Source organism: Urocampus carinirostris, chromosome 12 (assembly GCF_059441175.1).
Source record: "Urocampus carinirostris isolate Australia breed hairy pipefish chromosome 12, RoL_Ucar_1.0, whole genome shotgun sequence".
Taxonomy (NCBI): Eukaryota; Metazoa; Chordata; class Actinopteri; order Syngnathiformes; family Syngnathidae; genus Urocampus; species Urocampus carinirostris.
Genome location: NC_142360.1, coordinates 20363729 through 20377229, shown reverse-complemented (window position 1 = coordinate 20377229; position 13501 = coordinate 20363729). Strand labels below are relative to the sequence as shown.

General features: G+C 37.8%; 1 protein-coding gene across 1 annotated transcript in view; it reads right to left on the bottom strand.

Moving 5' to 3' along the window:
• LOC148355215 (ankyrin repeat domain-containing protein 13C-like) overlaps nt 1-11798 on the bottom strand; it is a 43114-nt gene extending 31316 nt beyond the window's left edge. Inside the window, exons 1-2 of the mRNA XM_088349270.1 lie at nt 11185-11798; nt 6022-6063 (exon numbers count right to left, since the gene is read on the bottom strand). Coding sequence (XP_088205396.1) covers nt 6022-6063; nt 11185-11560 — 418 coding nt within the window. The 5' untranslated portion in view covers nt 11561-11798. The remainder of the gene's footprint in view (nt 1-6021; nt 6064-11184) is intronic.
• Nucleotides 11799-13501: the final 1703 nt, after the last annotated feature.

The following is a 13501-nucleotide window of genomic DNA, read 5'->3' as shown; positions in this document are numbered from 1 at the left end:
TAAAAGGTTTTAAAATTCGATCGGTCTAAATTCATTATTTGTCCATACTATCCGTTTGACTTGGACACTGTAGGGATTTTTCTCGCTCCAATTTTGAAAGTCGTTAGGATTTAAATTTATTATTCTTTAACTGCAATCCCTAAACAAATTTACCTCAAGGTGTTGCTTATCCTCCACCATAAATAATTTTTTCTCTATAGGGTGCTAGAATTTCCTACACTGGTAAAAAAAAATTATATGACACTATTACTCTTAGTTCTTCGAGTTCTGATATGAATTATTAATCCCAAGGAAATTAATTTAATGAACCAGGCCGATTGAAATAGCACACACAATTCATTAACAGAGAATTGATGATCGGAAAAAAAGGGGAGGGGGTGGTGCCGGAGATTATGGGAGTTTTCGACCGCTGAAAGTTACACGCAAAAAAAGGAAGTTTCGCCTTACAATGCTAGTCGATTTGGGGAGATTCCCTTGTACAGAAAAAAAACGCTCATTCCCAAGAACCAGCAAACATGTTGGTAAATCTGATACCGTCCTCTTACTCGTTGTTGCAGAGAGATTCGGTCTCGGGATGGTCGCAACATATGGCCCACGTGCTGAACTCAATGCCGCAGTGCATCCCCACACCACGCTCTACAACACCCATGCTCTGAAAGGTATTCAAAAACTAATTGTAGGTACGGATAATTTAACACCCGATAGATGATAAAGAAACAAAATACACCTATATAATTTAAATTTCAAGGAAAACAAAAATTTTAAGACAGGGAGTCTTAGTGTTGGGGCCGCTGAAGCTCGGATCCAAGTGAGGATGGGCCAAATGGGGTTTTCCCAAAAAAAAAAAAAAAACCAACATTCCGCTGTTCATAAAGGAACAGTGTTTTATATTTGTCCACTAGATGTTGCTATAATGTGTAGTGCAAGGAAGACTACAGACTATGGAGACTGAAAGTGAGCAAAAAGCACCCTTTTCTTTAATTTTTACCTAGCCTTTCTCAAAGGAACACAAAAAGAAGGAAATATTTAAAAAAATATATTAAAATAGGGGTGAAATAAGAATAAGCAAAAAAAAAGGAATAAAAAGAAAAGGGAAAAAAAGGAAAATGGAGAAAAAGGATAAAAGAAAAGAGAATTTTTTTCCCGTTTTTTTCCACTTATTTATTTTCTTTCATTTTTCCTTTTTCTTGAGTATTACTTTTTATCTTATTTCATCTTCAATCCAAGAGGATTGTTGTAAAGGGTTCTAGACATACATTTACATTTTTCACTTTTTTCTTTTTATTTCTTTTTTTTCATGTTTATTTTCCTTTATTCTAAAGTTTTACTTTTTGTCTTATTTCTTCTTTTTTTTCTTTTTCTTTTTATGCATTGTATTTATATTCCATTCAAAGGTAGTAACGTGCAATTTGGTCACTAAGTCTCCAAAATTTTGTCTTCTTCCGTTGTGCTTTTAGCACCTGTTTTTAGTGGCACGACAGAATACAGCGACATCTAGTGCAAAAATAATACACAGTCTCCCTTAACTTTATTTTAAGTCTGGGGCAAAACTATCATCCTGGGAGCCGCAATTGGCCCTGTGCCATGAGTTCGAGACCCTTGTTCCAAAAAATGATACAATGTGCACAGGCCTCTTGAATCATATCATATGTGAAATCCTTTTTTAATACTGAATAGACTAAGAACAAAGAAACAAAAATGTCAACATTTGGGTATTTGTAGTGCCTAAAACTTTACTGCAATAGAGCTAAGAATGCCAGCTTTAATGCTCGGCCAATCCTAAAATCAAGTACAGACACTGCCCGACATACGAACGAGGTTCCGGACGATCGTTCGTAAGCAGGGTTGGGTAGGGTTACTTTAACTTGATTACTTTCAATTACTTTTGGATTACTTCAATACCATATATGCTAATAAAAGACAAAATAAACTATATATGAATAAAATGACTAAATTTTGTGAAGGCTTGGGGAGTAACGGAATACATGGAACGGCAAAAATGATGTTGGCAAGCTGTGTGTTTTCATTTTGTTTCTGTCGCATTTTATGTTAGTTTTGCCGGAGATCAAAGCCAGGAGAGAAAGCTTACCATGTGTTGTGAGTCACAATTGTATTCATATTTTTTTGTTGTTGTTTTTTATTAGCATATTTGGTATTGGAGTAATCCAAAAGTAATTGAAAGTAATCAAGTTAAAGTAACCCTACCTAACCCTGTGCGTAAGTTGAAGTTGCTTCAGTGGTATATATTGTATGTTTAAGGTTTATATAAGTATCTTTAAGGGTTGTATCAGTAACCTGTATTGTTTGTACTAAAAAATAAACATTAGATAAAATAATATGCTCTATAAAGATAAATAAAGTGAGGTTTAACTTAATTTGGGGAGATGCATTTCAAGAGGTCCTCCTCTGTGGCAAAAAGTGGCTGAAAAAAAAAGTATTCAAACCATTTTCTTAATTGCATCAAGCATTCTTATTCCACTTTCATTTCAAAACAAATGGCTCGCCTTTTCTTTACACTTTACACCAACCATATTGAATGGATGCACGAGATATTAAACAATAAAAATGTCAAAGTTCTGATCGCGCTGGAGATTCAGTACACGTAGCACTGTATGTTTACATACGAACGAGGAAGGGGATTCTGGTACAGCTCTCACAGCACCACGCGCCGATAGCGGCGGAGAGAAGCACTACAGTAATGTCCTGTACTCTGAATAAGGTGCATAAAATACAAAATCTAACTTACAGCAATGTCCGGAAGTGAAATGGTCAAAAGTAGGGGAGCGTGCTCAACACCAAGTTTTCCTGAACTCAAAATATGTTTAATAAAACGAAAAGGTTGATTCAGCGTAAAATCAAAAATATGTACAGTATCACCGAATCATTGTCCTTCAAATCTACGCTAAATCTAATTTGCAATCCAGCAACAGGCTCCAAGATTTGAACTCCTCCCTTTGAGACTCAGGAAGGCCTCAAGTTAATAGAATTAGGGATCACTGCAGTTTTTCCAGTAAATCAGAGTGCAGCTGCCACATTTTTTTTTACCACAAATAAAACATCAAACATCTGTGCCCAACTGCAGTAAACATCTGTCGTACCTCAGAGACGGCCGATAACGGAAACCGCACGTGCGCTCTGACGTAAGCTTTAGATTCCCTGAAGCTTTTCACCTACATATGTAAGCCAACGATTGTGTAATGACAACATTTAGCAGACACGTTACATAATCACTGGGAGCCATTTCCTGTCGCCCTAAACAACAGAACGGCAAGATTTCATTAACGGGGCAATGACGTGCAAAATCTACTTATCATGCGGGTCGGCAAACAGAACACGGTTTGAACATCCTTCATTGGGAAACATTAATGCGACTGACATTGTTTTCACTAATTTAGTGGAATGATGGTTAAAATAGCACATCATCACAATCCCTATTCAATTTGTTATGCTGGCGCTCATTGTGGAGAGAGCATATTCCAATTAAGAATGTTAGCCGTGATTTCCCAGGGGCCAAGGCCACAAATGTAGTCAAGTTCCGTCTGTAGGAAGAAAGTACTTTACAAATATAATTGACCACATTACAAAAGCCTGGCGCTGCAGATTGTTTTAAATCGTCAAGTCGTGACCTCATATTTTGCAGGCCACACTATTCCCATTACATGCGTAGTTTTCTCCAGGCGTAACTGGAAAAAATAAACATGATAAACAAAACTCACCTCGGCAAAGACGTTTTGTTTAAATTAATAATAAAAATAAAAAAATAAAATAAAGATTTTTCTTTACTAGTATTATGTTTGCCCACATGCATGGGTGTTATCTCACAAGTTCTTTAGCAGTCTAAAGTGCTGAAAATAGATAACTCTTTGAGGACTCAAAGGAGTTGGTGGGAAAAACACAAGATTTCGGTCTGACTGGTGTCACTTATATATTTCATAATAAGTCACATGCTGCATGTGAAAAACATGGTAGAAACAGAATACAGGATTGCACCACCTAAAAAATGTGAGTATAATAAATGAATCAAAACGAAAGATATGCAAATACAGTATTTTACTGACTATAAGTTGCTCGGGAGTACAGACGCTCTTTGCTTACGACCAGTCGGCTGACGTAAAACGGTAGATACAAACATTTTTTTCGGGGCGTCGAAAAATATCCGGACATTGCTGTAAGTTAGATTTTGTATTGTGTGCACCTTTTTCAGAGTACAGGACAGTACTGTAGTGTTTTTTCCGCCGCTACTGGCGTGTGGCGCTGTGAAAGGTGACCCAGCATCCACCCGGAAATAAAAAAAATCTGCTTCTTCTTTCTAGTTCGTATGTAAACATACAGTGGTATGTGTACTGAATCTCCAGCACGCTCAAAACTTTGACGTTTTTATAAATAAAGAAGAGGCGAGCCGCTTCTTTTGAAATGAAAGTGGAATAAGAACGCTTGATATGGTTGAGAAAATGGTCGGAATGCTTTTTTTCGGCCACTTTTTACCACAGAGGAGGACCTCCTGAAGCTCATCTCTCAAAAGTAAGGTAAACTCAACTTTATTTATCTTTATAGAGCACATCATTTCATGTAATGTTTATTTTTTGGTACAAACAATACAGGTTACTTATACAAGCCTTAAAGATACTTGTATAAACCTTAAACATACAAAATATAGTATAGAAGCAACTTACGAACAAATTCAACTTACTAACGATTGTTCGTAACACAATGGCCAGGTTGTCCGAAATCGTGTGATCACCAGAAACATCAGTCGTTGAAAGGTTCTTGCAAAGTTCATTCATCGTTCGGCGTTTTTGCAATATAATTTTATTTTGCAAGTAAAGAGGCCTTGTGTTTATGGACAGCATTGTTTAGCTATTAGAGGTAACACAAATTGAAAAAGCACCGAAATGAAAGTTCTGCTTGAAATGCATGATCGCACGAAAAGCCGTTTTTCTCAGAAGTTTTGCTGGAAACTATTGATTTCAAGAAATTTAGCAATGTTCAACTGTTTGTTTACGAAACAATGGTAAACGCTAGAAACATAGTTTTTTTTTCTAATGAAAGATGTGAGGGTTCAAGCGTTCTTTTGATATGTCCTATACCTATATAGCAGCAAAACTAAATTTTCTGCGGGCCTTTAAAATTTAGTCGAAACGGAAAACAATTGCTGGGATCAGCTCTGCCAATTTGAGAAAAATGTCTGACATTTAAAGAGCTAAATGTCATCGAAATATAATGTTTCCTTTTATTCCATCTATTTTTACAATGATAGCAGATCATAGCTAATCAGAAAATGGCTTCAAAGGACACATGCTTAAACCTAAACAGACGTCTGTCTGCACTTATTGAGTGCTCGTGTCCATTCATTTTTAATCTACTGTACATCCCTAGGGTTTATAGTGGGGCAGTGAAAAGACACACAAAGGCCTGCACAAACAGTCTCACCATCACCCAGAGGACAGCCACACCCAGATTAGCATGATGTCAGGCTGTGGCCTCTGTCCGTCTAACTGGAACATCTCTGGAGTACATACCAGCAGCTCAGGCAAGAGACTGGCAACCTCATTAACACAATCAATTCTACAGTGTCCGATCCTATTCTGCTCTTTAAATTCCATTTAGGTTGAGACGGAAATTGCAAGCATTGTTCCCTTTCAAGAACAAATTTGAAGTCCAGTCAAGGAAATATTCTAGAATTGTTCTTTGCTGTTAAATATTTCAACTCTGCGCTCCAAGGTCTACTTGCACAATCCAAAGGGAAGTAAATTAATATTTTAGACTGCAGCATTCAGTCCAGAACATTTTGACTAAAGAAGAAGGTCATTTTAATCATTTTTTCATGCTTGAAAGGTCATAACAGACACAACTCATAGACATAAAACTAAAACTTATTCTGTGGATGAGTTTATGGCATAAATATACGACAACATAGATTGCTTTCATATGTTGGAGACGTTCATTTAATACGCATAATTTTTACATGTGTAAAATAAGAAAACGGATTAAATACATGTCATGAATAGAAATAAAACTCACCTTTGTGCCCCATCATGACAGCCAAATGCAACGGTGTGTTTCCTAGAGAGGGCAGAAGACACATTCATTGTGTTTAGTACCAATAGATGATTACAAAGTCGAGTCACCAGGAAACCAAAATAGCGTCTCGCCCATATTCTAGTCAGTCAGAGTGTGAAAGTATTGCATGATGCATTTACCAAAAAGGAAATTGTTGAGTGAAACGAGTAATTTAACACTGAAGTGCACAGGGTTCATCCTAGAAATGCATTATTGGGAAATAAGCATTGGTGCATCCCTTGAGGGAAATCCAAACAGCACTTACAGAGCCTTTCTTTTAGGATTAACAGGACAACATGTCTTCCTTTTTAAGCATTATGAGTGACAAGACAAGCAGAATACATACACCAATATGTTCACAAAACTCAAAAGTATTTTAAATAGACATTTAAATGCAGAAGTTTTATGAATAAATTATTATTAATTTAATTATCATTAAAACTGCATGCTGGTGGATCAGGGTCTTAAAAACAGCCAATAAAAGAACACAATTTCAGGTAAGTTGTTTAAAACCAAAAAACATGAAAGCAAATACACTTTCAACAATTAGCGCTATCTATATAAACTTATTTATAAATCCTGATTTCTGTGTGTGTGTGTTTGTATTTGGCTCTTAGGCTTCAAAACCGCTGACCCAATTCATGTGAAAATTGACAGTTGTTCCTTAGAACTCTGCAAGTGTTTTTAGCCAAGTTTTGTGTCAAGTCACCACCTACAAAGAAATAAATACCAACTCAATCGCTTAACATTTGCCTTTGTATCCTCCCGGCGCTTTTTCAACAAACAACCGTACCAACAACCCCCCATGTAGAATGCCTGGCAATGCCGGGCCATTATGCCTGTTAACCACACTGGTTTCAGCATTGTACTTGATCGGTTCATGTTTCATCAAACACCCCATGATCCGTTGCACTGGTCTTCATTACATTCATGGGTAACTGGAGCCCAACCAGAAGGTGGGGGGTTTGCACTGTCTCCGTTTCGTCACTGCCATGTTTGTCCTTGTTGTTTCAGAACCAGAAGCAAGTTTTTAAAGCAAGTCTTTTATATCACACAAGTCATTTGATTCCCATATTTAAAGCCTTTCATACCACGATGTCTTACTCCAGGGCCTTCCTCAAATAGTTCACACAATGCTGAAAAAAAATTACCTAAAATGTCTTTTGAATACAAAGAATACAGATTCATGAGGAATCAAGCAGAATAGTGCACCCTTGAATCATAAACATAGGACATTGTAATCTCCATCAAATAGTAGCAATTATAAATGCCGCTTGCAAAACAGCGGGCGCAGTTTAAGAGGTTACAGCCCGACTGCAGTGGAATCCGAGCCCCACACTCTGACTCTCGCTTTACAACTGAGATAGACAAGTTAGAGCTTCAACAAAACAGAGATGAGTAGGACCGACCCCGGCCTGTGCTGTATGTAGTCTGTGCTGTGATATGAGGACAGGTTGCATTCCAGTACAGACAAGAGCAACAAGGGTGTGTTTGGTCGGAAATCCTGTTTTTATCTAAGCAGACTTTGCCCAGCCAAACGAATACTAACGAGTCGAACTTCCCGCCACTAAAAAGGCCATCACAAATTGAATGCTCAAGTAAAACCCTAATAATATTTGTCTTGAATTGTACGTTAATCAAATCGCCTCAAAATTCAAACAGTGGACATTATGTATAACCTGTATAGCGATATTTTCCAACACAGTAGTTTGTAGTAAATAAAATCATTATTTTATTCGAAAGAAAATAAATTATAACTCAATGGTGGTTATAAAAACTCAACATCCCAAATGAATTGTGTGATTTTGTAATAAAGTGAGAGACAGTCAATTTTCACCATTTTTTTTCATATCACTCAAACATTTTGAGAAGCACTGGTGACATGTCTTACTCTAAAACATGTTTGGAAACGTGAAGGTATGCGGTGCATGCGTTTTAGAATATTAGGATGAGGACAAAACCAATCGAGCAGTGTGGCTTTAACTTTATAAGAGATTGGTAGTCGGTTATCAACCAGGAAATTGTAATCGGTGAACCCTTATTATTCAGTGTTGAGTTGATTGTTTTCAGAGTTCAATTAGGGGCTGTTGCAAAAAGGCACCAATTATATATAAAAAAATAAAGTTAAGTACTTTTGATGGACTGAAAACTAGCAATGCAAAAATTCTCCTTTTAACATAAAATTGACAGAATTGTTGGTAAATAATTTATTTAAAGCAATCTCACTCACGGCGTCTGTGATTATTCTAATAATGTACTTGTATGTCGCTCTGCCAGTTCAGCGTGTGCCCCTGCCCACTGCCCGAAGATACCTGGGATGGGCTCCGACACCCCTGCAACCCTACTGAGGATAAGCGGTGCAGATAATGGATGGATGTACTTGTATGTCCTGATGTTTGACTTCATAAAAGATCACGTGTCGATAATCAGACGAGAATTTGTATACAGTATCGTTAAGTTGATTACACGTATTAGAAGTATAGCAAAGATACAATAGTATTAAAAAAGAATTGGGTTTAGTACTTATGCTGGACTAAAAACTACTGATGCAAAGATTCTCCTTTCCAGGAGAAAGGAGTTGAATTAAAGCAGAACTCCGTGTGTTCTGGGGAATCTTTCTCATACTGTCTGTGATAATTCTGATATTTATTGCATGTCTTCATGAATGTTTAACTTCATAAAAGAGTTGATATTCAGCCAGGAAGTTGTAATAGGTTAACCCTAGATGTTTTTGTAAGTGTTAAATTGATTAAGTGTTTTAAAAGTTCTTAGTGGCTGTTGCATAAAAAGACAACAATTGTATAAAAAATAAAGTTTAGTATTTTTGCTGGTGTGAAAACTACCAATGCACAGACCCAATTTAGAAGTGACAGAGTTGTTGGGGAAGTTTGAATCAGAGCAGGATTTGGTAGTTTTTGTGATCATTCAATAATAACTATCCTCTTTTTTTCTGATTAACTAGGTGCAAAAACCCATAAACATTTGTACGACTGTGCACAGTAAATGATGCAACGATAGTTCTACCCACAGATGTGTCACAACACCTGACATTGGGAGTCATTAGGTGACCAAACCTAACAATTCCAACTCCTAAAGCCGACCCCCAAGCAGAGAGGCAATGGGTACCAATGTTCTAAGTCTAATGTTTGACTCGGCTGAGGCTCGAACCAGCGACAACAAAGTCTCGGCATGGGGGCCCTACCCCAACGCTACCGGGCTGTTTATTCAATAATAACTATATAACAACAATTATATGAAAACAAATAGTTTAGTTCTTTCAAAAGACTGAAAACTACCAATGCAATCATAGATTTAACAGAATTGTAAGTAAAAAGTCAAATTAAGGCAGGACTCACATAGGTTTTTAGGGAATGTTCTTATAATAATATAAAGAAATACATTTTAGTACTTTTGCTGGACTGAAATCTACCGATTCAAATATTCTTACTAGTGGTAAATAGTCGAATCAAACCGGGAGTCAGTGGGTTTTTAGGGGTTATCCTAATATAACAACAGTTGTATGAAAAAATAAGCGTAACCGGTTCTTTTGCTAGTTTGTAAACTACCAATGCAAAAATTCTCGTTTCACATCGAAGTGATAGCATTGTTGGTGAATCGTTATATAAAGCAGAAAGTGGTAAGTTTAGTGGGATTGTTCTTATAATAACAACAAGTATATGAAAAAACTAGTCCAGTACTTTTACTGGACTGAAAATTACAAATGCAAACATTCTCGTTTTGCATAGAATCGACAAAATTGTGGGTAAATACATACCTGTCAACTTTTATGTTTCTCTATATTTTATACAGCTTTGATCATTTCACATTGTGTATGCCGTTTAACAATTTTTGGACGGGACTATTTTTTTCTTTTTTAAATACAACTACTGAATTTACTGCATTTGGGGACAGACTAATAAGTGTGCTGAACAAATAGTTTGTGTTGTTCATATAGAATAGAATAGAATAGAATATGCCTTTATTGTCATTGTTACAACATGGGATATGCTGTGACAACGAAATTGGACGACTCCAGTTCCACATTTACAGTGAGAAATGGAAAATAAAAAAACTTGCTTAAACAAATTATGCTTGTTTTGAGTCTATAGTCTTGCTTTGAGTTAATAGGTCCCGTGTTGTGTTTGTAAGGTTTATTATCGCTAAATGCAGGGTCCGTACACCTTTTTCATGAGCCACAAATATTTTTGCGATTTACATATGTATCCATTCATCAATTTTCTTCTGCTTATTCAGTCCCGTCGCGAGAGCAGCAGCCTCAGCAGGAGAGCCCAGATTTCCCTAGGCCCAGCCACTTCATCAAGCTCATCCGGCGGGATCCTGAGGCGTTCCCAGGCCAGCCTAGACACATAGTCTCTCTAGCGTGTCCTGGGTTGTCCCCGAGGCCTCCTGCCAGAGGGACATGCCCAACAACAGGGGGAGGTGTCCAGGAGGCATCCTTGTCAGATGCCCGAGCCACCTCAACTGACTCCTCTCAATGCGGAGGAGCAGAGGCTCTTTACGGAGTCCCTCCCGGATGACCGAGCTTCTCACCCTAGTAATTTACATAGGCAATTTTTATACTACTGTAAAACTCTACCTTTTTTTTTTACAATCCCCATAATAAATGTTAGAATTATAAATAATATTGATTCTTGATCCCTGCACTAATACACAATTCATCATACCATGTTTAGGTGTAGCATGCACTGACCCAGTGGGGGCGATGACGCTTTATAGGACATTGCCATACAACCTAATCTGTCGTTAGATTACGAGATAGAAGAAATGCAATTGCAAAGTGAAGCCACCAGAGAGCAGTGTCAGTTGTCATTTATAAGTAGAATGGAGAAACATGGTAACCATTTCAAGCATTGGCATGCACTTCATCTAAATTTCAGCATTTTTCAATCCATGAAAACACAACATCAAATCCAAGCATTTTTAAGGATTTCAAGCACCAGTATGAACCCTTTTAATAAGGGGGAAACAAATGCCTGTAAGTAGTTAGATGAAAGCAGTTCTCAGTAGTTGTTTGGGGATCATACCAATAGTAATTGTGTATTCGTGAATTATATTGCATGCCATCAAGTTTACGTGTCATACCCGGGCTAAAAAAATACTTACCATGGATGTCCTTCTGAGCAATGTTTTGAGTCCGTATAAGCGACGAAAGAAGTCGGACATCTCCTTTAAAGACACATTCATGTACGGGATAGTCTCGTCCACTTCGGACGACGGGGTTTTTGTTATTGTCGTCGACGACATCAGTCGAAGATGGCGAGTTGTTGACGTTGACTTGCTGGTTCTGTTTCTGCAGCTGAGCCGACGTCGACTTGACTAACTTGTGGTTACTGAAGATTCGACTCGCCCTGTTTTTGCTGTTCGACTTGGAGGCGGTAAACGTCCCGGGGGCTGCTTCGTCGTCGGGTTCCAGCAAATCATCGCCCTGACTGCTGTGTCTGTGGTCCTTCCGCAGGGATCGGATCTTCTCTCCGGTCATTTTTTAAAAGGGCTGACTTGAAGAGAACAGAGGGTGAGGAAGACCCTGATGCGATTCGCCAGTTGGAAGTCTTCGGCCATGCAATGTGAAGAAAATAACATGAAAGTCGCTTTCAAATGTGACTTTTCTGAATAAACGCAACTTAAAACTTCTTTTTGATGTTCGTGTCGGGAGAGAGGGAGGGGGAGCTCGTTATCCTCCCATCGCTATGTCAGCACAACACGAGCGCCTCTCGTTGACTTCGCTTAAGTGGCTTCCTCCTCAAGTTATCGCGAGACTTCATTGCAAAGGTTACTAACGGTGACAGCCACCAAAAACAAAACACTATGCTGAAAGCATTAAAAGTATTGAAATTGGGTCAGGTAATATACAAGTAAAGTAGGTTATAATTTATATGTATTAATACCTTAACTAAACTGACTACCCAATCAAAATATATCGACATTAATGTTCGTGTCTGCGAGTTATTGTTGCATGCACTTCTTGGGAGAACGAGTTTTTTTTAAAGTACAAACTCAGGGTTGGGTAGGGTTACTTTAACTGGATTACTTTCAATTACTTTTGGATTATTCCAATACCAAATATGCTAATAAAAGACAAAAGAAACTAAATATTAAAAAAAATATGACTCACAACACGTGGTAAGCTTTCTCTCCTGGCTTTGATCTCAGGTAAAACTATCATAAAATGCGACAGAAACAAAATGAAAATGTATCCAAACAGCTTGCCAACATCATTTTTGCCATTCCATGTATTCCGTTACTCCCCAAGCCTGCACAAAATTTAGTAATTTTATTCATATTTAGTTTATTTTGTCTTTTATTAGCATATTTGGTATTTGAGTGATCCAAAAGTAATTTAAAGCAATCCAGTAAAAGTAACCCTACCCAACCCTGAATACAGTACATGTACACTTATGTGACGTCAGTCTGACGCTGAAAAACAAACACAACCCTTATATTTAGTGCAGGGGTCACCATCGTGGACCAGGTATTCCCCAATATAGGTAGCCCACGGATCAGTTCCAAATGTTATTGAGATTGTAGTCAATTAAAAAATATTAACAATGGAAAATAATTAATTACCTTGATTAGTGTCTTTATGTAGATGTTTTTATTGGATTCTTGATCAGCAGGGATACAAACATACAACTATTTCAGCTTTTACAATCATTATGGGCCTGTAGAGGGATGGACGCCCAAGAAATGGGGCCCCCCACGACCGTAGTGGTTAAGAGATCATGACTTAAAGAGTTATTTCAGAAATGCAATGCAAACTTGTAACACCCCGCTCTAATCAGCAACAAAGTATCCCTCATCTCCAAAGAGGTTTGCAAGTGTGAATCTTATTTCCAAAATGAATTCTGTACTCATGTAAAATAGCTTACTGTCCTAATACTACCCCCCTAGTAGCCTACAGGAAAACACTTCAGAGGGTCATCAACAAAGCCCAGAGACTCGTTGGTTGCTCTCTGCCCAGTCTGGAGGACATTGCCTGCTCTCGCTACCTCAGCAGAGCTAATAACATCATAGAGGACTCTTCTCACGCCGGCCACCACCTCTTTGACCTGCTGCCTTCTGGCAGACGCTACAGGTCACACAAAACAAAAATAAACAGACTCAGAGACAGTTTCTTCCCCAGCACCATCACCACCCTTAAAACACACTGCACAAAAAACTGAAACTCTTGCAAACACACTACCTCATACAGATGTAAAATTGTATTCATGCCTATGCTTACTTTGCACTGTTGCCTATTTTGCACTACCGCAAATTAGACTCATCCGATCCCTAAACGGTATGTAAACACCCAATGTAAATATCTTCTGCTTCTACATACCCACACTTTCTTGTGTAAATATTGTGTAAATTATCTTTTTTTTATTATTATTCTCTTAGTAAAATGTCAAACTGGAGTGCCACGTCCAATTTCGTTGTCACA